Source organism: Hippocampus comes, unplaced genomic scaffold, assembly GCF_001891065.2.
Source record: "Hippocampus comes isolate QL1 unplaced genomic scaffold, H_comes_QL1_v1.1 scaffold17, whole genome shotgun sequence".
Lineage (NCBI taxonomy): Eukaryota > Metazoa > Chordata > Actinopteri > Syngnathiformes > Syngnathidae > Hippocampus > Hippocampus comes.
The window spans coordinates 1486746-1508744 of record NW_017805002.1 but is presented as its reverse complement, the minus strand read 5'-3'; the positions used below and the strand labels follow the sequence as shown (position 1 = coordinate 1508744).

General features: G+C 41.9%; 1 protein-coding gene across 5 annotated transcripts in view; it reads right to left on the bottom strand.

Annotated features, from left to right (window-relative positions):
• eif4g3a (eukaryotic translation initiation factor 4 gamma, 3a) overlaps window positions 1-21999 on the bottom strand; it is a 57489-nt gene that overhangs the window by 9133 nt on the left and 26357 nt on the right. For 3 of the 5 annotated variants that reach the window (XM_019856670.1, XM_019856639.1, XM_019856660.1), the window contains 17 exons: window positions 18342-18453; window positions 18083-18243; window positions 17109-17243; window positions 16555-16717; window positions 14411-15166; window positions 13036-13124; window positions 11354-11639; window positions 10362-10495; window positions 8044-8163; window positions 6884-7039; window positions 6611-6808; window positions 4913-5059; window positions 3955-4191; window positions 3709-3813; window positions 1930-2068; window positions 1362-1474; window positions 104-194 (listed from right to left, as the gene is read on the bottom strand). In XM_019856670.1, coding sequence (XP_019712229.1) covers window positions 104-194; window positions 1362-1474; window positions 1930-2068; window positions 3709-3813; window positions 3955-4191; window positions 4913-5059; window positions 6611-6808; window positions 6884-7039; window positions 8044-8163; window positions 10362-10495; window positions 11354-11639; window positions 13036-13124; window positions 14411-15166; window positions 16555-16717; window positions 17109-17243; window positions 18083-18243; window positions 18342-18453 — 3142 coding nt within the window. The remainder of the gene's footprint in view (window positions 1-103; window positions 195-1361; window positions 1475-1929; window positions 2069-3708; window positions 3814-3954; window positions 4192-4912; window positions 5060-6610; window positions 6809-6883; window positions 7040-8043; window positions 8164-10361; window positions 10496-11353; window positions 11640-13035; window positions 13125-14410; window positions 15167-16554; window positions 16718-17108; window positions 17244-18082; window positions 18244-18341; window positions 18454-21999) is intronic. The other 2 variants (XM_019856646.1, XM_019856653.1) reach the window with 2 other exon arrangements.

The window sequence follows — 21999 nt, the reverse complement described above, 5'->3', positions numbered from 1 at the left end:
AAAAGGGTGAGAACATGAATGAATCTAGTCATTATTCATTACATAATAAAATATATTCAGAGAGACAGAGATGATATTGGAAATTGAAGCGTAAGAATCAGACCTGAGTCGCTGGCCTTGGCTCCGCCGCTGCTGCCCTTCACCCACGTGACTTGAGCCCGCGGGCCAAGCTGGATCTTCTCATCCATCTGAGGCTGCAAGGAGAAGTGAGAGAGAGAGAGAGAGAGAGAGAGAGAGAGAGAGAGAGAGAGAGAGAGAGAGAGACACACACACACACACACACACACACACACACACACACACACACACACACACAAAGAGTGGTGATGCCAACCTAAGTAAGACTTTAATTTACAGGACAATGATTTGTCTGTGTTGAATTCAAAACATTCTGATTCTGATCTGAAGATAGAGCCCGTGTGTGTGTGTGTGTGTGTGTGTGTGTGTGTGTGTGTGTGTGTTTATGCTGCCATAGCGCAAATGCCAATTGTATCAGTTAAAAGCCAAACAAATTGAAATTGTGTTACTTAAAACATGCAGTGTAAATTCAGCCTATAACATCTGAATGTACTTTATACAATAAGAACACTCAGCTGCCAACAAATCCAGTATCACACGTCGTCCTGCATGAACAGGACAACATACGGTAAATTGAGGGCCTGAGACGTTCGAACTCTAACACATTCAATCCCCACCAGGAGGAGCCCTGGAGAAACTAACTGGACTGAGTTCCACATGATCATCCAGTAGGGGGAGATGCTGGTGAATCAGACGAGGACATGGCCCATATTGACACGCCTTTTTTATCATTCCTGATTGGTCCATTTCTTAGTAGTTCACTGTGTTATTTTATTCTACATTTGTTGTACAGGACAATAAAACCGTTTGAAATGAATGAAAAACCAAACAATGTTAACAAAATGTTTAATTACCTTTGCTGTCAGTACCAGTGCTTTAAAACTGGCTATTTAAAAGCTATTTAAAAAAAAAATGGTTGTCACTCTGCGAGCTGCCTCAACTGGTCTGTGACAAAAAAAATATTGGGGACCAATGCTGTACATGATATAGATATAGATATACATAGGTGTCAAACTCAAGTCCTGGAGGGCCGCTGTCCTGCATGTTTTCCAAGTCCCCCTGTTGAATAACAGGTTCAATATCAGGCTTGCGCAGACCTTGCTGATGATCTGATCATTTGATTCAGGTGTGTTGCAACAGGGAGACTTTGAAAACATGCGGACAGCAGCCCTCCAGGACCGGAGTTCGACACCTGTGATATAGAATGTCACCAAATCAAGTCAACAACAGTAGCAGCAGCAGCTCATAAATCCCAGAGTAGTGACATTGCAGTGGTAGCTCACCTTGGAGATCTTTGGGATCTTATTAGGGTCAATGGTCCTGCTGTTCTTGTTCACGGGCACAGTATTCCAGGTCTCTTCTCTGGGCATGCGCGGCTCTCTCTGCTCTCGCAGATCTATGCAACAAAATGTGACGAATTCACCATGACATTCAAGGGGTTAGACCACAGGTCTTAAACTCAAGATCTGGGGCCCAGATCCAGCCCGCCACATCATTTTATGTGGCCTGCTAAAGCAAGTAATTCCTTGAGCGAGGATGGCGCTGTATGATCGGCGTCAAATATCAAACATGTTTTAACAATTTCAGAGCTCGTGTGTAGGGCACAGGAGGCAACCACACACAGCTGTTATTCAGGGCACATGCGGTCCTCATATACCAAACACGGCGCAACCTGTCAGTAGACAGTATTTCAGAGGCTCACCTGGAGGACAAATTACTTACTAGCAGCTATGAAACAAAACATATTTTGGGGAAGTAATGGGGAGGGGGGGGGGTTGTTTGCAGGCTTCATAGCCATGCAAATGTAGCTGGAAGCCATATAAGGAGTGTTAGCAGGGAGGGGGGGCTGACCTCCTCGTCGCTTGTTCTCCTTGGAGAGCAGTTGCTGGTGCACTTTTCTCTGCTCTTCCTGCTCTTCAATTTTGGCCTCCTTGTGGATTTGCTCAATCGTTTTGGGCCCCTGGTCGGCTCTTCTGGACACCCAGTTGTGCTGCAGAGGGATCAATAGCGGCAGTGTGAGGTTTAGTGGTCTCAAACTGCATGGCAATACTTTTAATTTAGGGACGATTTTAGTTTCAGAGAATTGAGATGCTCCTTAATATGGCAGTGTGAGAACAACCTCCGGTCTCATTTTTCAAAACATTGTTTGGATGACAGAAATTTTAAGTCTGTGAGTACAAAAAAATATCTGTATTTCAGTGATAATTTTACAGTTTGAGCCCTGCGAGTCCCAGGGACTCACTGATCAGAGAATTATGAGTCCCATTATGCATTTAGAGAGTCCCAAATTTTGAATTCTGAAATGGTCTACTAATTCAATTGCATATGATAACAACACAAACAACAACAATATACATTGATAATAGGTTTATTTCTTCTAAACAAATGCTGCAAAAATTTAAATAATTCAGGCATACAAGATTTGCTGAGAAATAGGTTATTTCATCCCATGGTTCAGTCTTTGAGTTCATATCTACGCAATAAACGTTTGCAACACTTGTTCGCAACACTTATTTTAACGTTACACAACTTGGCAATCATCTGCTTTCCACGAAGTGACGGCCAATCTCGCCAATCTCGTCACGTGAGAACGGAAATCTCGTCACGCGAGATTACTTAACGCGAGATCAAAACAACAATGGTGGCGATTCAAACTGTGTTCGTTGCTGGAAAAAAAGATTTACGTAGGTTTTTTTTTTTTTTGGACTAATAAATTTCCTTGCGTCCCAAAAATGCACATTATTTGGAACTGTGCGTCTGGAGGGAAAATTATGCATCTGGGACTCGGGACGCAGAGGTAAAGAGATGGCTGGTGTTTATTAAACATGCGGACATCTGTCATACGCACAACCACTAAGTAATGCGTGTTGATAAATCCCACCTGTTCAAAATTACCACGCTCACACACGTCTACCCTCGTTTGCATGAGCGTCTCTTATTGACCATATATAGTAGCAGCAATCCCTTTAAGAAATCCAAAACCATGTCAAATAGGGCAGAGAGAATATCAGAGACCGACATTAGCCGGGTTTACATTTAGATTTTTCTGTCAATCTGATTGAAATAATTTCAAATGATCATTTTCAGTCACCTGTTTTCATGTGACTTGATCTTTTCCAATGTGCCCTTTCTGTTCATCAGATCAGCCATGTTACAGCCGTGTGACATGTGGAAATCGATGTAAACATCACTTGATTTATCAAGGAGGAGTTCATTCATCAATCCTAGTAGTTGGGATAGTTTTACTACTTTTATTAAAACAACATCTTGATAAAAACAAGTTCTCTTGTCGCAGACGAGCTCTGGTAAGACGCTGCCATTTTAAAGTGCGTATTCAACGGCTTCGCTTTTCTGATTGAACTGTTTACATGACGCTCGTTCAGATTGCCAAATGGAACATACCACCCCTTTGAATCTGATTTTTATTTTTTGCAGAGTGAGAGCAAATCTAAAACTTTTTAAATTGATATATCGCCTAGCCTTACCGACTAGTAAGATACTTGTCTGAGAAGTAAATAAATAAAAAGTTTTTAAAAAGTAAATAACTACTGTTTGGAACAATTAATGCAAATGTCAGTTTAAAAAAAAAAAAAGACTATGTCATGACATAGGCCAAGTCCACCAACTCACCAATCTCTGGTCAATGACATCCTGCAACATAAAGCGTATCCGAGATGACGTCTTCCTCTCCTTCACTATTTTTTCCATCTGATTGAAATATTGATCCATTCGAGGCTGAGTAGAGGATGAAATTAAACAAGAAAAGAGCTGATGATTCAAAAATGTAGGGGCGTAGGGGATTGGTTTTTCTGTGACTCCTTCAACAGTTTCATTTCAGATGTTTGCAGACAGACACAATGTCATCATGGGGCTCACCTTGGCTTTTTCAAAGTCAAGGTCTTTGCCGATGGTGGTGAGCAACCTGCACAGGCACTCAAGAGATTCTTCGTCGTGGTTCTTCAGCAGCTTGACCACGCAGTCATGCATGATAGCCTCCGTCAGCATCTTGAGCTTGAATAGCTCCCCGATGAACTTGATGTTGCCAATGGATCGCCGCCGCGCTTTGTCCTTGGCTTCCTCTAACTCCTCTTGAAGTCGCTCACGCTCTGTGGACTGCGGGGACATAACAAAGAAATACATAAATAAAATGTAGAAATAATAAATGTATAAAATTAAACGCACAGTGAATGATCCAAAGCGGCTTTGAGAATCTATAATAAAGCTCTAACAAAGATTGGCGAACCAATGAGCCAATTGAATTTCCAGAGGCAAAGTGGCTGATGGGTTAATATCCGGCCTTTTTCTGTGGAGTTTGTATTTTCTATCCAAGGAGTGCTGACCCTTTTTTTTGACCAAACATCTACTTTTCAAGCAACCAACCTCCCGCGATCGACCCATTACCGCATGTGCGCACATACATACACACAGGCACGCGCATACCCGTGCACTCGCACACAGACATATATATTTTTTTTCATTTGCCCCCTCAACCCTCGTGATTGACTTGTGACCAGTCCCAATCATGATCGACATTTTGGGCACCCCTGTTGTAACTGCACCTGCTTGGTTTCCTCCCACATGACAAAAATATGTATTTGTCGGTGAATTCAACACTCTAAATTGAATGAGCATGTTTAGTTGTGTCCTGCAATTTGGCTGGCAACCGATTCAGGGTGTACACCCCATCTTGCCAAATGATAGATAGGGCACCCAAGACATTGGTGAGGATAAAACGGTTCCTAGAATGAGTGAATGAATGAATGATGCACAAGTGATGATCTCTCATGACACGGATTGAAAAATCACTAGCCTAAAAAAAAATGTCTGTATATACCGAATCGGCAGAGTCCAGCTCTTTCTGCTTCTTCTCAAACACCACGTCGTCCACTTTGTCCTTCTCAAACTCCTTCTGGCAGCGGTGGAGCAGCAGTTTGCGAAAGTTGACTGTGTTGTTGGGCTTGTCTGCTATTTGCACTCTGAGCTGTACCGTACAACACAGACACAGACAGTTTAAATAGAAAAAGAGATTGTGAATATCTAGCATTTGCACAAAATAATGCTTGTTGAATGATCTATTTACACTTGATTTGTTTGTGAGCAGAACAATGCAAAAACTGCACGTTTGACGACAGTTTTTTTTTTTTTTTTTTTGGTAAAATGAAATTGATTTTTGTTATATGTTCTCAGTGAGTAACACATCAATGGTAATGACAAATTGCATGAGGTACAAACAGGTGGCCCTTGGTTTCTGTTCGTACGGCAATGGCGTTAACTCGAATTTAGGGTTGTCCTGACCACATCACGTGATCAAACTCAGGGCAGATCAGGTGATTTTCAGATGATTGCATTGGTTGGAAACGATTCGATTTTTAGACGTTCTTAATTTTTAAAGGGATATGTATGCCATATGCAGCGGTAAAAGGTAAATATTTTGTCTTGAATTATCATTTGAAAACAATTATTTTTCATGCACATGTAATGACTTTAAAAACAAGGTTGAAAATAATATAGCTGGCCACCATGTTCATTCAACACGTCACTAGGTAACTTTGGACTAGACTGCACAATGATATAACACACACAGCTATGCTAGATCAAATGCGTTAATCCACAAAAAAAGTGTCCTCCTATCTTGCACGCATGATGAACAGAGTGCTTGATATGGAGTCTCAGTGGCTTAATTTATGAGTGCAGACTCCGCTCACATAATAGACATTATGAACAACCAATAAGCCGCCGCCTGAGCCTGATGACGAAGGCTTGACAGGATGCACAGATCCTTCCTCTGTCAGTTAAACTCATCTCCCATCTCTGGCTCGTTAAAAACACTCGGCACGGTGATGGTTTTAATGTCACCTGTGCGGTGTGTCCCCGGTCAAACGGTAAACGACTTCTCTTGGCTAAAATGTTCACTGCACATGCGTGCATGCCTGCCTGTCGTGATGCACGTCAGGGGCTCGACAAAACTTGCTTCAATATACTTGGTAAAAAATTAGGGAATAACATGCTGGTATCTTGTTTGCTGTTTCCACATATTCTTTTGATGTTGTATGCATTGTATGTAACCTTGAAACGTCATATGTTTAGACAGCTGTTTCTTTAACGCATACAATCTCAAATTAAAATAGTTCAGCCTCTGATTTTTTCCTGAATTCTTTGTAGCATTCCATACCTGCTGAGGATAAAAGCTTGGTAATATCGATTTCAAGGTTTTTTTCAAGTTGTCACCTCAAATGAATTACTCTATCAAAACCTTTGTGATATGAAATGGAGTAAAATCCTAAAAAATGATCTTAAGTAAATTTTTCATCAAGTCTGAAATTAATTGACGGAAAAAGGCTGAAAAAAAATATTGATGAGTTCACGGCTACACACTTTTGCCCACAAAGACTTCCAAAGTGTGCAAAATGCATCATTTTAATTTCTATGTGTATTAGTGAGTGCAGCTTTCCCTATGAAGGTTTGAGGCAGAGATTTTGCTTTTAATCTTTTTTAATCAGATTAGTTCTTCGATTAATCGTTGCAGCTTTACCTCAGCAAGGCACCGACACATGTTTCCATAGGCAACAGAGAAGCTGGGCTCATCGATGGCTTTCTCGAAGACGAGATCAATCACCCCCTTCAGTCGTTCTTCCGTGTCGATGGTCAGGTCCGTCACCTGCTTCATCAACTGGCTGAACTTCTGAGGCGTGAGCTTGTTCAGAATGCTGCGCACCTTCCTGAATAGCTCCTGAAGGAGGCAGGACCCCACCAAAAAAATGCAGCAATTCTACCTGGATATGGTCGGTAAAATACACTTTCCTACCTGTGTCCTCAACGTCTCTGGGTCGTCCACTACACATTCCCGCTTGGAGCCCGGCTTCCAGGCGTTCTCTGCCTTTTGCAGTTTAACTTCATCACTCATCGACACGTTCATGATGATCTTCCTAGGAGGAGGCCGCCGCGTGCCCATGTTCATTAGCTGTGCGGGAAGACAGGAAGTCAATGATAAAAGTTGAAACACAGACATTGTGAAAATGTGATGAAAATACGGATTGTAGTATCTGTGTTCATGCATGTGTCTAAAAGAGGCGGGGCCAGGTGGGGCGGGCTGTTACATTGGCAATTCTGCGTGTGAGTGGCTGGGTGAAAGCTGTGGCTAATAGGAGCTCCTGTGTGAGTGTGCTCGTTGAGTTTGTGTTTTACTTTGGTTCCTGTGCTCAAAAATGGCTGAACATTACAGTGCATAGCGCATAGTGTAAAACAAAATGAAACTGATCACTTAATAAAATGCAATTTTACAGGGAAAACTACAAATATTGATGCAAATGGTGAATAACAGAGCTAATGAGATAATATTCACTGTGCCTCATTTTGTTTACATCTGTGGGTAAAGGTCAAATTGGCCGATAGATTTTTACTGTTACTGACAAACCAAACCACAAGGTTAATAAGCAAGACCGCTCAGAACTAAAAACATAAAAAATGTGTAGTGTTTGACACTTATTCATTTGCGAGACTTAATGTCCTGCTGTTTTGGTTAACAAGAGCGTTAGTGTTGGATCATCAGTAAGATGCGTGTGTGAAATGACTGTGTACGATTACTACCAAAAAAGTCAGGAATCTGTTTGAGAGAGACATTTATTTGTATTGACTACTTGTGTCTATTAGTTATGTGTTGTTATATTAGCGTAGTTTGTTACTTTATGTTAACTGTTCTGTAAAGCGCTTTGTTCCAGATGCAGCTGTTGTGAAAGCGCCATATAAATAAAGCTACAGCAACTAATTAAAGGAGACAAAAGAGTTCTGTCAAATTTCCAAGACTGATGTCACAAAACGTATATTTTCAACACAAACTAGAAAATACAGGTTTCTCCACCCGGCAGATGATCACTTATGATTAATTCGGTAAGTACATGATTGTGGTTTGAATCAAAGTAGTCACTGAGCTCCATAAGATTTTGTCCTGTTATTTATGCAACTCACCATCGCGCCTCTTGCACCGCTCATCTGTCTACCAAAGTCTGCGAAGGCCGGTGTGAAATCGGGTCCCCTGGAAATCACCCTGGGATCCGCCGCTCGAGAAGGCAACTTGTTATGGTTCATCTGCAATGGCATGCATGTCAGATTAACTGAAAACTCTAAATTACCCATTAAGTGTGAATGCGAGTGCAATTGTTAGTTTTGTTTGTTTGTTTGTTTTTTGTTTTGTTTTGTTGTTTTTTAAAATCCCCTGCAGTTGACTGTTGACCAGTCTAGGGTATGCCTCATTTCTCTCGCTGATGGGAAAGCACTGTAGAAAATGGATGCAAAAACATGAGTTAATCCTCAGCAGCAGGGGGCGCAGTAATCCCGCATTAATATTGAAGAAAAGGACTTAGAAAAAAAGAAAACTGCATTTATGACAAAGTTTAGCCTAAAGGTGACCTGTCGTAACCGAAAAGGCGTCCAACGTTATCAGTTGTATTGCATGGGGAATTTATTTTATTTTTTTTAAACAGTCCAGCCTGTACATTATGTAAGCCCTGCTCAGTGGGATGACCAGGGAGAAAAGTCAGAAGCAGATGTGGGGGGAAACAAAGCAACGCATGAGCAAGAGGGACGATGGTGGGTAAAGAGACTGGGAAAAAAAATTCAAGAAATGAAAGCATTCATCTTATTGAGCTCTCCTCTTCTCTTTTCCTGTTAAGATCCAAAACTTTTTTTTTCTTACATTGGGCCAGTTTAGCAACTTTTTTGACAGAGGTGGGAGGGGACTGGGAAGGGCATATCAATGCTGCCAAGTGTGACATAATGGCAGTGTGATTTTAATCAAAACAGGATTTCAGCAGACCCCCATGCTCCACATTACACACTCCAATACAAAAATCAGGAGCCTCTTTCACGCCTAAGCATCAATACACCTTTGCGGTTTCAACAATGGAAGTGCGATATTGATGCAACGGTGTGTCCTTTCACATTGCATCCAACAAATTGATCAGTAGATTTGTTGCACAATAATAATAATAATAATAATAATAATAATAATAAAAATTAAAATACTAATAATAAGGCCAAATCAAAATGGAATATTTAATATTTTGTGTAACAACATATTTGCAGAGGTGGGCATGTCGCTATTTTACCGACTGGTAATTTGGAAATTATAAACATGATCAGGTAATGTTCTAAAACAAAAGATATGTGCACCATCCGTATACACTTGAGAGTGAACACAGCGTGTGTGCTGTCAAGGGAGTAGCGGCTGCGTGTCCCTCCTCCCTCTCACCTTCGGCAAGACGATTGCCATTCAGGAAAAATGTGTTTGGTTGGACTGAGCTTAACATTCAACACAAGTGTGGCAAGTTCATGTGACTGATATTGTCCTCATTTCGATGTTAATATCTTGAATGTGCAAATCTAGATTTTGATACGATAAAGATATGTCGCCCAGCCCGACTGGCAATGTTCAAACTTTTGTTTTCCGGTCAAAGGAGCACCTCCTCTTCGCCGCTCGAAGCAACTCTGGTTTAGTCACCCCTGAGCACAAACATCCAAGAAACGCAGCATGTTTCCTTCAATAGTCAGTGAAACGGGAGTTCGTCAGTGATTGACGGAGAAGGTCCGTCGGTCCTGACTCGGTTAGTGACGATTACAATGACAAGACAAAAACTCACTTCCGTCAGTGTTTAGGCCCTCATTTTTTAAGTTTCCTGTAATTCACCAGCAAAGCAGACGTCCATCAGTGACAGATCTTCTGTTAGTACTGAGAAATGCCCACCTCTGGAAATTTGTCTCCTTTTTAGGAGATGAAAAATCAAGACAAGCGCAACAGTAATTGATTAAACAGTCTGAATAATCAGGCTACAAAAGTACTAGTGGGGTACATTGCCTTTTTTGCGCTGCACTGATATTCACTTGTAAAGGCATGAACAAGTTTGACGTACCCCAAAAAAGCACATCTCTGAGCAATGACGCCAGGTTGCCCAAGGCTGAAATGAACTTGTTTTTTTCGCACAAGTTGCTGTTTTTTTCCCTCACTAATAACACAATTAAGCATGATTGTAGGCTGTCATATAAATGCTCAAACAGCTTGTAAGGCATTTATTCAACATCCGACAAGTGGGTTGAACTTTCTTACTAGTTAGGAAAAACAAAAGTGCACCAGTACATGGACCTTAGACTCAATACCAAGGATAGAGAATCCATGCTTGTGCAGGGTTTTCTATAAGCCTGTAGATCAAGACCAGAGTGGTCCATCAGGTGTGGTAGGGAAAAATGTTCAAGCCAACCACCATTTAACCTCTAACAAAGGTTGTACTCACCTTCTCAAGCACCACATCACTGATTGGTGGGAGACCCTCTGGTTTCTGTACACAGGCGGGCATGAATTGGAATCGCAACAAGAAGCCCCTGTCATACTGTCGCTTCTTGCTGGGATCGGACAGGTCTGGACCAACTGGCACATCGTGAGAAAGAGACAAGTGATCATGATAAATCAAATCATTTCTGCTCTTATGTTTATTGAACATTTAAACAGATAAAAATTTTTAGTAGTAGAAGAAAAGATTTATCTACCCCTTGTTATTTGCGTATGTTCATTTGTTTCATATTAATACCATAATAGGTCAATCATGTTGTGTATCCCAAAAGAAAAAAGTACGATTGTAATGAGAAAATTTCAGGTCAATTTCCATGGGAAATTAAGATGGCTGAATTTTGAAAATATTACACACTGAAAAAAAAAAAAATACAAGGAAAGGGGATTACATTCAAGTGTAGATATAAATATTCTGTAACAAGTAGATATCCATTCACAGTGACAGTATTACAAATTAATATAATTTGAATGGTTTAAATATTTTATCAAACAAATCAATTATTTTAGTGAGAACAAACATGATGCGAGTCAAATATTACTAATCCCCGGACTCAACTCATTAAAAAAAATAAAATTAAATAAAAAATAGCAACAAAGTCCCATTCAAAATTTTAAACAAAAAGAGCTCATCCCTCTCCCCCATAAATCCAGTTCAAGATGCAAATGAAAAAGCCTCTTCCTTCAAGCTTCTCAAGCCGAGCCTCTGCATTTTTGCTGAAGCCTTTCAGGCAATGGGCTCTTCATAATCAAATGTACTTGCATAAAATATGCTTGTTTCAATCAAGATTGTGTTAAAATATGACGCCCCCCACTATATTTAACTTTCCTATTAAGAACCAACTTGGGTAAATGTTAGTTTTATTCCCACAAATTCCCATATATTGCCATTAATTTCTGGAATTTTGCAACCCTAATCTTGAGTGAAGTTTCTCTTACCTTCTATGTCCTGTGAGACCCCAGTGGAGTTGTCTTTGTCCCCAGGTGACACACCGCTGTCGTTGCTCTCCGTCTCAGAGGTATGGCCTGCCCCGTTCCTTAAAGGCTCCGGCTCAGCATCGCCGTTCTCCTCTGGGACAGCCAACCTTCTTTCGGCCTCGGGGCTGCTGGCAAGAGCCGGAGCGTCGACAGAGGGGAAGAGCGATGGCAGTGCCCTGGAGCCCCCCAGCAGAGCCGACTGCAGCGCCGGATCCACAGTGACAGGATCCACAGGCTGAGGCTTGTCCTACAGCAAGAGTTCGTATCAACAGGTGCCTCAGTTTATAACCATGCTGGCATACTACATTTCAAGCTCACACACGATATGCAATGAACCATCTTAGTTTGCACAGTGGCAAAAAGAAAACGGCACAAGAAAGCAAAAACATTCCTGCTGCACTTGCTGTCAGGTGTTTGCAGCCAGCGGCATGCAACGAGTGCCCAGCTGTCAACGATGGCAACAGCAAGTCATCTGACCACCGTTGCTTTACTTTCTTTCTTTTCTTCTTTTTCAATGTTGTTGACATAGGCCGGTTTGTAAAATTCACTCTTCATGTTTAAAGGAAGACGATGTGCCTTAAGTTGCACTTTGAGGTCTTTTTCATTCTCATAAAATAAGAAGAAATCTAATTTATGGGCATAAGTGTTGCGCTGAAGCGACTAGTCGTTTATTTCAGCAAAGTTACACTTGAGTTTGGCGCGCATACATCACATGCCCGTAGCGCAAACATGAGCACTTCTTCGTTGGTTGAGTGGCTTCTTCTTGGGTGCGCACTCGGTAGACGAGCATGCGGAAGACGAGCACACAATGAAACTCAAAACTCGTGCTTGTAATTGTGGCCCGACACTATAACGTAGATGCTGTCTACAGCACAAAGTTTTCTGTCCAACATATTTTTGATTGATATTGATCAGTTTTCTATCATGATAGATATTGATATTGGGGGGAAAAAAAACAGAAGCTGAGTTTGAAGATACATTTCTTCAGCAAGACTCCCCTAATTGTGTGAGACGTGATTACTTTTTTCCAGTGATGGTTATCTGACTCAAGTTAGCAAAACTGTGGCTATAAATATTGTAGCTAGTACAAATAATAGCCCTGAAATTGCAGGCTTTCCAAACTCAATTAGGTCAGCAGCGCAAAAGAATTTGGGCCACCTGGTCGAGAAAAGAGATGGAGAAAACGTAGTCGACAAAACCCAGACTGCTGTTCATTAAAGCTTCAAAAAACTGGAGGACCCCCTGCAAGCGTGTCCTTCTGTCTGCCTCGTCCATCCAATGTAATGCTGGTTTGGAGCATTGCCTACAGCGTGAAACTACAACAGGCCATGAAAAAGGCTTTGAAAAACCATGGGTGTGGAAGAGCAGGAAATGGAAGAAGCACACAGCTGAATTTACAAACAGTGTGCTGAATGAGCAGAGTGGATGATAGATAACACCTTGCTTGACCCAAAAGTCAGGTTTAAGCGCTTTCCTGCAGCACACGTGGAAACATTTTCCGCATGATTTATTGCGCCTTTCCGCTACTCTTTCTCTCCAACTGTCTTGCTTCTTTGCTAGGCTGACATTTTTCAGAGGCTTTCATTTTGAAAATGAACACACGCAACTATGTGAAAAATGTCCAAGCATCTTCCTTCTCTAACCTCATTCTCCTGCAGAGGTGGGTCTCCGGCGTGAATCGATTCATTTCGTTTCCTCCAGGTCTTTGGTGTAGCAGCTGAAGTCTCATTTACTGCAAATGAAAGTCACACTTTAGAACTTCCAGCACTTTCCATTTCGTCACACAACACACTTCAGGTTTTAAAGAGTTTGCTTTGAAAGCCAACATTTCACTTGCAATAATAAATAATTTTATGGGTACATACATATAGACAATTTACTTCTGAAATCTGTGTTTAGACAGTTTTTGCCGAAGAACCTGCCCACCCATGAAGTGTGTGTGTTGGGGGAGTTTAGTTTGGGGTCGCACAGCGTAGCCTTTGCCTGCAAGCTGAATGTTCGTGGTATTTGTAAGTTCACAAAATCCCAAGAATCCATTTTGCCCCGAGGCGGCTGATCTGGCTCCGAGCTGCACCACTGGTTGTGCGGACCAAACACAAAGCAACAGGGGGCAGGATATGTGGACAAAAAACAAGATGCACCGATGCCGAGGGACACAAACAAACCAACAATGGCGACACCGGTGGACGAATGCAAAGCTGCTGCAATCAACTCTGGTCTTGCAGAATTACCCACAGTTGCCTTTTTGAAAGAAGAACAATGAGAGGCGCTGTGTGCATTTTTAGCTGGTAAAGATGTTTGTGCTTTGTTACCTACTAGATTTGGTAAGAGTTTGATATCCGAGCATTCCCGCCTCATAGACATTGAATCCACTGCCATGATTGGTCAAAACAAAAGTTTGGTAGGCGTGCACAAGTTGCATTGCCCAATCAGCTCAAAATATTGGAGTGAATGTGTAAATATCCCAAGCAGATCACACTGGAGCAGTCCCAGATTGATACTGTGGAGAACTCTTGAGTGATGTGTGTGATCAATATGGCTCTTGCAAGGTCATGTACGTTGAGCAAGTCTTTCAACTGTACCATGATACCTTGCCATTAAAAATTACACACTAACACTTGTTTTCAGTACCGGTGTTCTAAAAGTGACAGTGACAGAGTTGAAAGAATCCCTGACCAACTGTAATTCAGTGGAATTTAACTTTTTAGATTCAACGCTTCATAAAAATATTATTATTATTATTGTGCTTTACAGGGAGGACACTGTCTTGTTTTAATGAAGACTTAGGCCTAATTTGCCACTGTATTTTAATGTTGGTCCTGATGGTGGTACTTGGAAGAGGTAAATGTTTTTTAGAGGGAATTTGGTGGAAAAAGTTTGAGAACTATTGTAAGTGATTGTGGGCCAGTCCTCTTTTTATGAACTTCTATGGTACTTCAACTACTAGATTTAAAAAATAAAATGATCACATGCAATGAAGGTTTAGATCAAACATTTGTTTCCAGTGTATTCATGTACCTGTAGTGGGGCTCTTCCGAGTAAACGAATTATACTGCGGCTCTGCTTCAGTAACGCCTCCAGGTGCCTCTGCCCTCACCCTGGTGACAAGGTCATTTCTGTCCAGTGGTTGCTTGGGCTCATCAGTCTCTGCTGTGGCCTGCACCAGAGGCGGAAGGCCGGGGGGGAGCATGACACGCAAAGCCGTGATGGGGTTGGAGGTCAGGGTGACGGGCACGACTGCCAAAGTCGCCATGGGAGCCAGCTCGGCAGCAAGGGGCACCTCCGGCCTGATGTCAGAGGGCAATGTTTCCGAAGAGGAGGTCTCTTGGAAAGCGAGAGAAGAAGCAAGAAGATGTGCACTAGATGGTGATGCCGAAGGAGTCTCAGTGGCTGGCATGTCCAAATCGGTGTCAGTATCTGCGACACCATTCACAGCCTTGGAAATCGACAATGGCAAGACAGTCAGAGACAGAGAGGGGGCATTTGAGGGAGGCTTCTCAGCAGTGGGAATACAAGGTGCCATCGAAGAATGTTTGTGGTCCCCGCCAGAGTAAAAAGAAGCTGTCGAGGGTGGCTGGTCACCAGTGTCAACAGCTGTCGGTGGGAGGGCCCCGAGGTCGGGCTGTGAGGCAGAGAAGGCAAGCTCTGGTTCAACAGTGGAAGAGGGTTCTGATGGAGGAGCGCTGGCTTCCAGTCTCTCCAAGGGAGCTTCCAGCTGCAGGACCCCAGGTGAGGAAGACTTTTGGACAAATGGCTCCAATTTTGGTGTCTTATCTGGAAGTAGAGGTAACAAATGTTTGATACCAGCACCAATTAAGAATAACAGCGAAACAGTTGACAAGATGATGTGATTGTAGGTTTCAAATGGTTCAGCCCACTTCAATAAATGTTGAAACATTTCCTTTTTCTTGTAAACCTTCCTTCACCCTTGCATGGAGAGAATTATGTTGACTGAGCTCCAAATCTAAACTTGGACAATGTTTCCAAATTGTCAGCTATTTGATAGTTTGCTTCTTCTCGCGGTGCATTTGTCAATTATCATGCCATGGATGGCAACTCAATGACGAGTCAGTTTTGAGGATTTCTGTGAATTAAGGTGCTGCACAATAACACGAGCACAATAATGAAACAACCTTAAGACCAACAATGCGATGCATCACTGTTGCACAACTGCGTACTGTGACATCACTCGCATCAGGCCTGGGCAACGTAAATGTAGGAAGAGGCCACAATTTTTCATCAGAGCATCGGCGGGGAAGGAAGGGATCACATAGGACCACACACTTCCTCAACAGATGTATGAAATATGTGCATAAGTACAAAATACGTATTGCTAATAGATTTCATTTTTGATCAAATATATACACATCTCTCTCTCTCTCTCGATACACACACACGCACATGCGCACACGCACACACGCACACACACACACACACACACACACACACACACACACACACACACACACACACACACACACGTATATACCCTGAAGTGTTTTCCAGCCAATCGCAGGGCGCACATAGACGAACAACCATCCACGCTCACACTCACACCTGTGACACACCTCGGCCCCTTGGCCCATGGTTGGAAATATGCATTTGAAAATTTAGAGATCAAATTACCGGATTTTCCTCTCTATAAGGCGCTTCGGAGTATAAGGCACACCTTCAATGAATGGCCTATTTTAAATCTGTCTTCATATATAGTGCGCAGCACATTATAAGGTGCATAGAATTGAAGCTACAATAGTGGATGCGGGTGCACTATGCATCCACTAGATGCAGCTACCCAAAGGGAATGCAATACAATACAGCTTTATTTATACAGAGAGCTTTCACAACCACTGCAGCAGTAACAAATCGCTTTCCAGAACATCGGATTATGAGGCGCACTGCCGGCTTTTGAGAAAATTGAATTATCTTAGATACTTCTTGTAGTGAGGAAAATACAAAAGGTTTTTTTTTTTTTTTTTTACGTTTTATTATGAAATGTCATCACAAAGCCCGGTTTGCCCAAATTCTTGTGAGGAATGTTTTTATATTTCCAAAGGCAACACAACTGCTTCCAATGCTGAACAAAGAGGTTAGGCTTTGTCCCAGAATGGACTGTGATCAAATTTGCAAGAGTTTAAGGGAGGAGATGATGTATTGAGTCCCACCTGGCCCTGGTTTGGCATCTGGGGGCTCAGTTGTCATTGCTTGCTGTGACTGCTGCGGGGTCGACGACGGTTCTGGCGCAAAGTCTTCGGAAGAGGCGTGCTGAGGATGGGGAGGGTGCGAGGGCAACTGTAGCTCCGGAGTCTGCCTGCTGCTCAGCGGCTGCTGTGGTTTGAGGTAAAAAACGTGAGGATAATAATGAGGGTGAGGGCAGGAGAACTGAGCAGCACACAAATCAACCAAAGGCACAGAGATGCAAGAAAGCAATAGACAACACAAAGTACACTGCAGAATTAAGCAGAAACAATTAATACAAATAGGGTGTGGTTGTCATATGACGCAACAACAGAAACAACAGGATGAAGTTTGAAGTGAGGGCAGTTGCAGCACAAAGGATGCAGACACACACATGCTAAGAATAACAAAACAAAAAACAGACAGAGGAAATACACTGTTAACATTCGTGAACACACAAGGAGGACAAAAAAACGCCACATCATCCTTTACAGCCAAGCTGATCTTAAAGCGATACTACCCTGAGCCTGTGGAGCACTACCTGAGGGGGGGTTGGAGTGGAGGAAGCAGGCCCGACAGGGGGCGTTGAGTTCCTGCTCCCCGAGCCCCCCGCCATGATCTCCTCGGTGATGTCCCTTCCACCCTGATTGGGGTCGCAGATACGAATCTGGGAGGACAATGGCACGAAAACAACACACCTCACTAAAGCGCACATATCCAACAACAGCTGCTGAGAGGTCCTCTTCGCACACATTTGCAAAAGCGCAATGGCGTTCATCAAGTCGTCTTCTTTTTTTAAAGATCTCTTAAAGTTTCTTTTTTTTCCCCAGAGAAATCTGTAGACCTACCACATCTGTGCAGTAGTCCATCACTAATGCAGTTGTGGAGTCATAGTTTCAGTCCATATTTGTATGAAAAAAACTTCCAGGTTTTAAGTAGGGAAGCATGCTTTTAATGAAGAAAAAAAACCATTGTATTGGGTAACACACTTAAAACAATCAAAGAGAACGAAAAAAAGAAACACCAAAAAAATAGCTTTACAAAGTGTAATTACCGTTAGGTGTCAATGACTTTTTTTTCTTATTTGGCTACTGATTATCGTGAAGGGCTACCAGTTTGATCCATAATTCTGACATAATAAATGTGCTCAAATTTTCTTCAATTGGAAGTAATAATAATTAATTACATCAAGGTATGGATCACGTTAATGATTTTGAACAATATCAACAATTATTAAACAAGGGCGGTACATCTAGAAATTATCAATTCTACAACATTGGGAAGAAATTACAATGTCCCATGACTGGTGAACTATTCTTATAACATGCCCGGGGGATACTCATGTAGTCCTTGGGGTCAACCTGGTGCCCACAGGCACCAACCACATTGATGACCCCTGCAGTATTACCTTAGAAGCCTTGAAACCTCACATGCCAGGATTGTCATGAAGAGAAGACCCGCTGTACTAAAACTTCAGAGGTGAAACACTGCTGAATGAACTACTAAGGTACTCACTGTTTTCTTCTCGCGCTTGGCTGGTGGAGGTTGCTGTGGTGTAGGCACTATGATGGGTGGCGAGGCCGAATACACGGTCTGCCCTGGGTAGTAGGGGGGGCCGGCTGTGGGTACGGCCGCGGGGACAGAAGGTGACACGGGTGGATGGTACCTGAGGGGATCTGGGAGAAAAAAATGGTTTTAATATGTTAAAAAGAAATTGTCACAAATTATACTGTTTGTATAGAGTGTGCCCTTGTGTTGAATTTGAAAAACTTACGATAGGGGGACGGGTACTCCCCTGGTCCAGGACCTGGATAGAAGGTGCCTGACCCCGGGGGCTGGACAGAATACTGGTGAGGAGGTGCCACATAAGCAGTGCTGTGACGATACTGCAGAAAGGCAAAGACAATTATCAGGACGAGACTCCTCTCCAAGTTTGTTTCACACCACAAGGCAACAAAACTGGTATTTTATGGTCAATGGCTTCGTGCTCAAGCTTTCCTTCTACTTTTCACCCCTTCCATTCCTCACAAAAAAAGCAAATCAGCATGGTGACATCGTATACAGGAGGCAGCGTCACAACCCTTGTCAGACTCACTGCAGAAACAATTTACAGCACAAAGAACAGGTTCCAAACAACGCTTCCTAAAGTACAATCCTGGACATTCTGCTGAATTGCCTCAGAGATGAGTGGCATTTCCCCACAAGTGCTGATAGAAAAATATCAGCTTGGAGCTACCAGTGTGAAAACATTTTAAATGGGACATGAACTTTTTTTTTTTTGCCATTTAAAACAGATCTTGTTTTCTTAGGACTTTACTTCACATCAGAATACCCCAAGAATCAAGAAATAACACCCTATTACTTGTCTAACACTAACTCAAATTAGCACATTTTTAGGTATTTTGGCCCTGTCTCATGCAAGTGACTATAAACTCGGCCCATATACTGGTGTGCAAATGCCAAATCATAGCGTAAACCCGTGTTTAATGTGGATAAGTTCCAGATGCACCCTCAATTATTATTTTTCTTTTTTACCCTTCCCATCCACTTGAAAGGCATTTAAGCACACAAACGTATTCCAACACTTTTGAAACATATTTCCACATATCCACATAGGCCTGGTGAGGCGATGTATGATGACAGCAAGGCTATGAGTGAGTGTTTGGACATGAGCTCCCTCCTGTTTGAGTTTGCTCATTGTCTTTTTGTGTTTTACTGTTCTCCTAGCAGAATGAAGGCAATCGAGGCTCTCCTTTCTTATATGTGAGGGCATTACAGTAAGTAAACACTCAACTGTATTATTGAGCACTTTAAAACAACCACCGCTGTCAACAAAGTGCTGTACATGAAGCAAATATCATATATACAACAATAAACAATAAATTAATAATGAAGACGGTACAGAGCACAGAATAGCAAAACTAAGATCAAGTCTGAGTCATGCTGAGTCAAAAGCCAAAGAAAACAAATGAGTTTTGAGATGAGTTTTAAAGATGGGCAGCGAGGAGGCTTGCCGAATGTTCAGTGGGAGCTCATTCCAAAGAGAGGGACCAGCAACGGAAAAGGCTCGATCCCCTCTGAGCCTCCACTTAGTTCTTGGTACCTCAAATAACGTCTGGTATGCAGACCTGAGGCACCTAGCAGGTGTGTAGGAGCGGAGGAGCTCAGAGAGGTAAGGTGGAGCGAGGCCATTTAAAGATTTGAAAACAAATACTGTAATAGGATCTTAAAAAGAACTCTAAAATGTATAAGGAGCCAGGGAAGGGATGCCAGAGTAGGAGTTATGTGCTCCCTCTTACGAGTACCAGTCGGGAGACGAGCAGCAGCATTCTGGACCAACTGGAGATGCTTAATGGAGGATTGGCTGACTCCAAAATAAAGTGCATTACAGTAATCCAGCTGGGATGTGACGAAGACATGAATTACTGTTGAAAATATTCCTTTAAATTTTTGTTTGATCCTTGTTTTTGATATACGTATACAATGTTGGTGTCCTACGCGAAGGGGTGCGTCCGCTGGGCTTGGAAAACCAGAGGTAGGAGTAAGTCACATACATGCAAGTCACAAGTAAATCTCACGTCGTAACCTTCGAGTCTCAAGTCACTGTGGATAGAGCATCAAGCAGGTCAAGTCGAGTTGCCACCAAATTTCAAGCAAGTCAAAAGTCATTACTTGGTTTTAGCAAGTCGTAAGTCAAGTCATAAAACACTGCCTCAGTCACAACGTATGTAGATGATAAGAAAAAAAAAATTACATCACTGATTAGACGACAAACAGTACATTACACTCAACACATTTACATCTCTAAAAATTACACAAAAAAAAAAAAAAACTTAACTTTTGCAATGAACGTCTACACTTAAATTATTTGGACGACTGCATAATTTTTTTCATACTAAATTAATTTGAGTGGCACACTACTAAGGTGATAAATATTGACATCTATGGAACAAATGTGGTAGTAAACATGTTGATTCATCAGATTTAAAAGCGACAAACGTTGTTTCTGGTGCCAATCTGTTACTCAAATCTAATCGGTGTGTGTAAACGATGAATGAAAGGCATGCACTTTGTGATTTTAGGAGCCACTTGGATTGGCAGGGTGTTGGCTGCTTCCATACCACAACGGTGCACAACGACACAAGCAGCCCCTTATGCCCAATTCCACCTAAACAAAGTCGAAGAAAACACCGAAGAAAGAAAACTCCACCTACGTGCGCAGTTAGATGACACTTTGGGCGAGACTTGTGCTGGGCATGAAAATAGGGGTCAGTGTATTTAAGTCTATATGCTTAAATCACAATTACTGTTTTAACGGTATAGTTTCAAGATTCCAGTCTCCATTGTGTCTAATATATTGCTTTATTGGCTTCTCAATGAAATGCAGAAGTATTTGACAGGTAAACTGTCAAGCTAACCTAAAGCTTAGGTTCACGGAGCTATCTTAGATGTGCCAGACAGATGAAAGAAAACATTCTGGATGTTGTCTCTTATCTTCTGAGTTTCAAACCTTGCATGTTGCTATTGTCTTTTTCTCAGTTTTATCAAAACGATCACCCTTGAAACCAAAAATGTCTCCACACCCTTTTTTTTTTTTAAATCTCCACAATTGACTGCTAGCAACACGCCGCTTTACTTGCTTTGCATTCAGCAGTTGGCATTTATATTTAAGTACACGGGAGCTACTTTCAAAGTGCACATCGCTTCACCTTATTATTAAATAAAGGGCAGGTGAGAGTTTTGCATGACTATGCGTACGAAAAGCCAACAGTCAAAATGAATAATTCGGAGTTTTCACGAAGCATCCTACCCCTGGTTATGTCACAATCACTCTACTTAAATGCTCAGTCACATTTTTTTTTTATTGGTCCCGAAGCAATGTTCGTATCGCCAGCTAAACTGTGTTGTTAGCTTACCTGTCTTTGTGGGTTTTGTAACGAATGAAGTTAGACGTCGTTGTTGTGTCTTCTGTCTGTGAGGCGCAAACCGTATGTTTTGCCAACCTATTTTTGCCAACATCATCGACAAGATCACCCATTGATTCAAATTCAGTGGCGGGCCGTGCATTTCAACCTTAGGCCTTCAGTGACGTCACATACAAACACAATATAGGCTCGTCAAGCAGCACTTAATTTCAGGAGCATTTAAAACCATCAAGTATGCATTCACAATTAAGAGCAGGAAACTAAATTTACAGATAGTCAAAAATAAAAAGATGATTTAAAAATACGAAATAAAATGCCACCCAAATTACGTTGTGTGATCTTCAACAAGTCTGTCCAATAAATTGCGCAGTGTCGCAGTTTCATATAAGACACCAACCAAACAATAACAAAACAAACTATTCTTTGAAAATAAACAGATCATTCGCATTTTGAAAATCGGCGATACAACAGCAAATAACTGACATAACTGACTAACTAATAACTGAC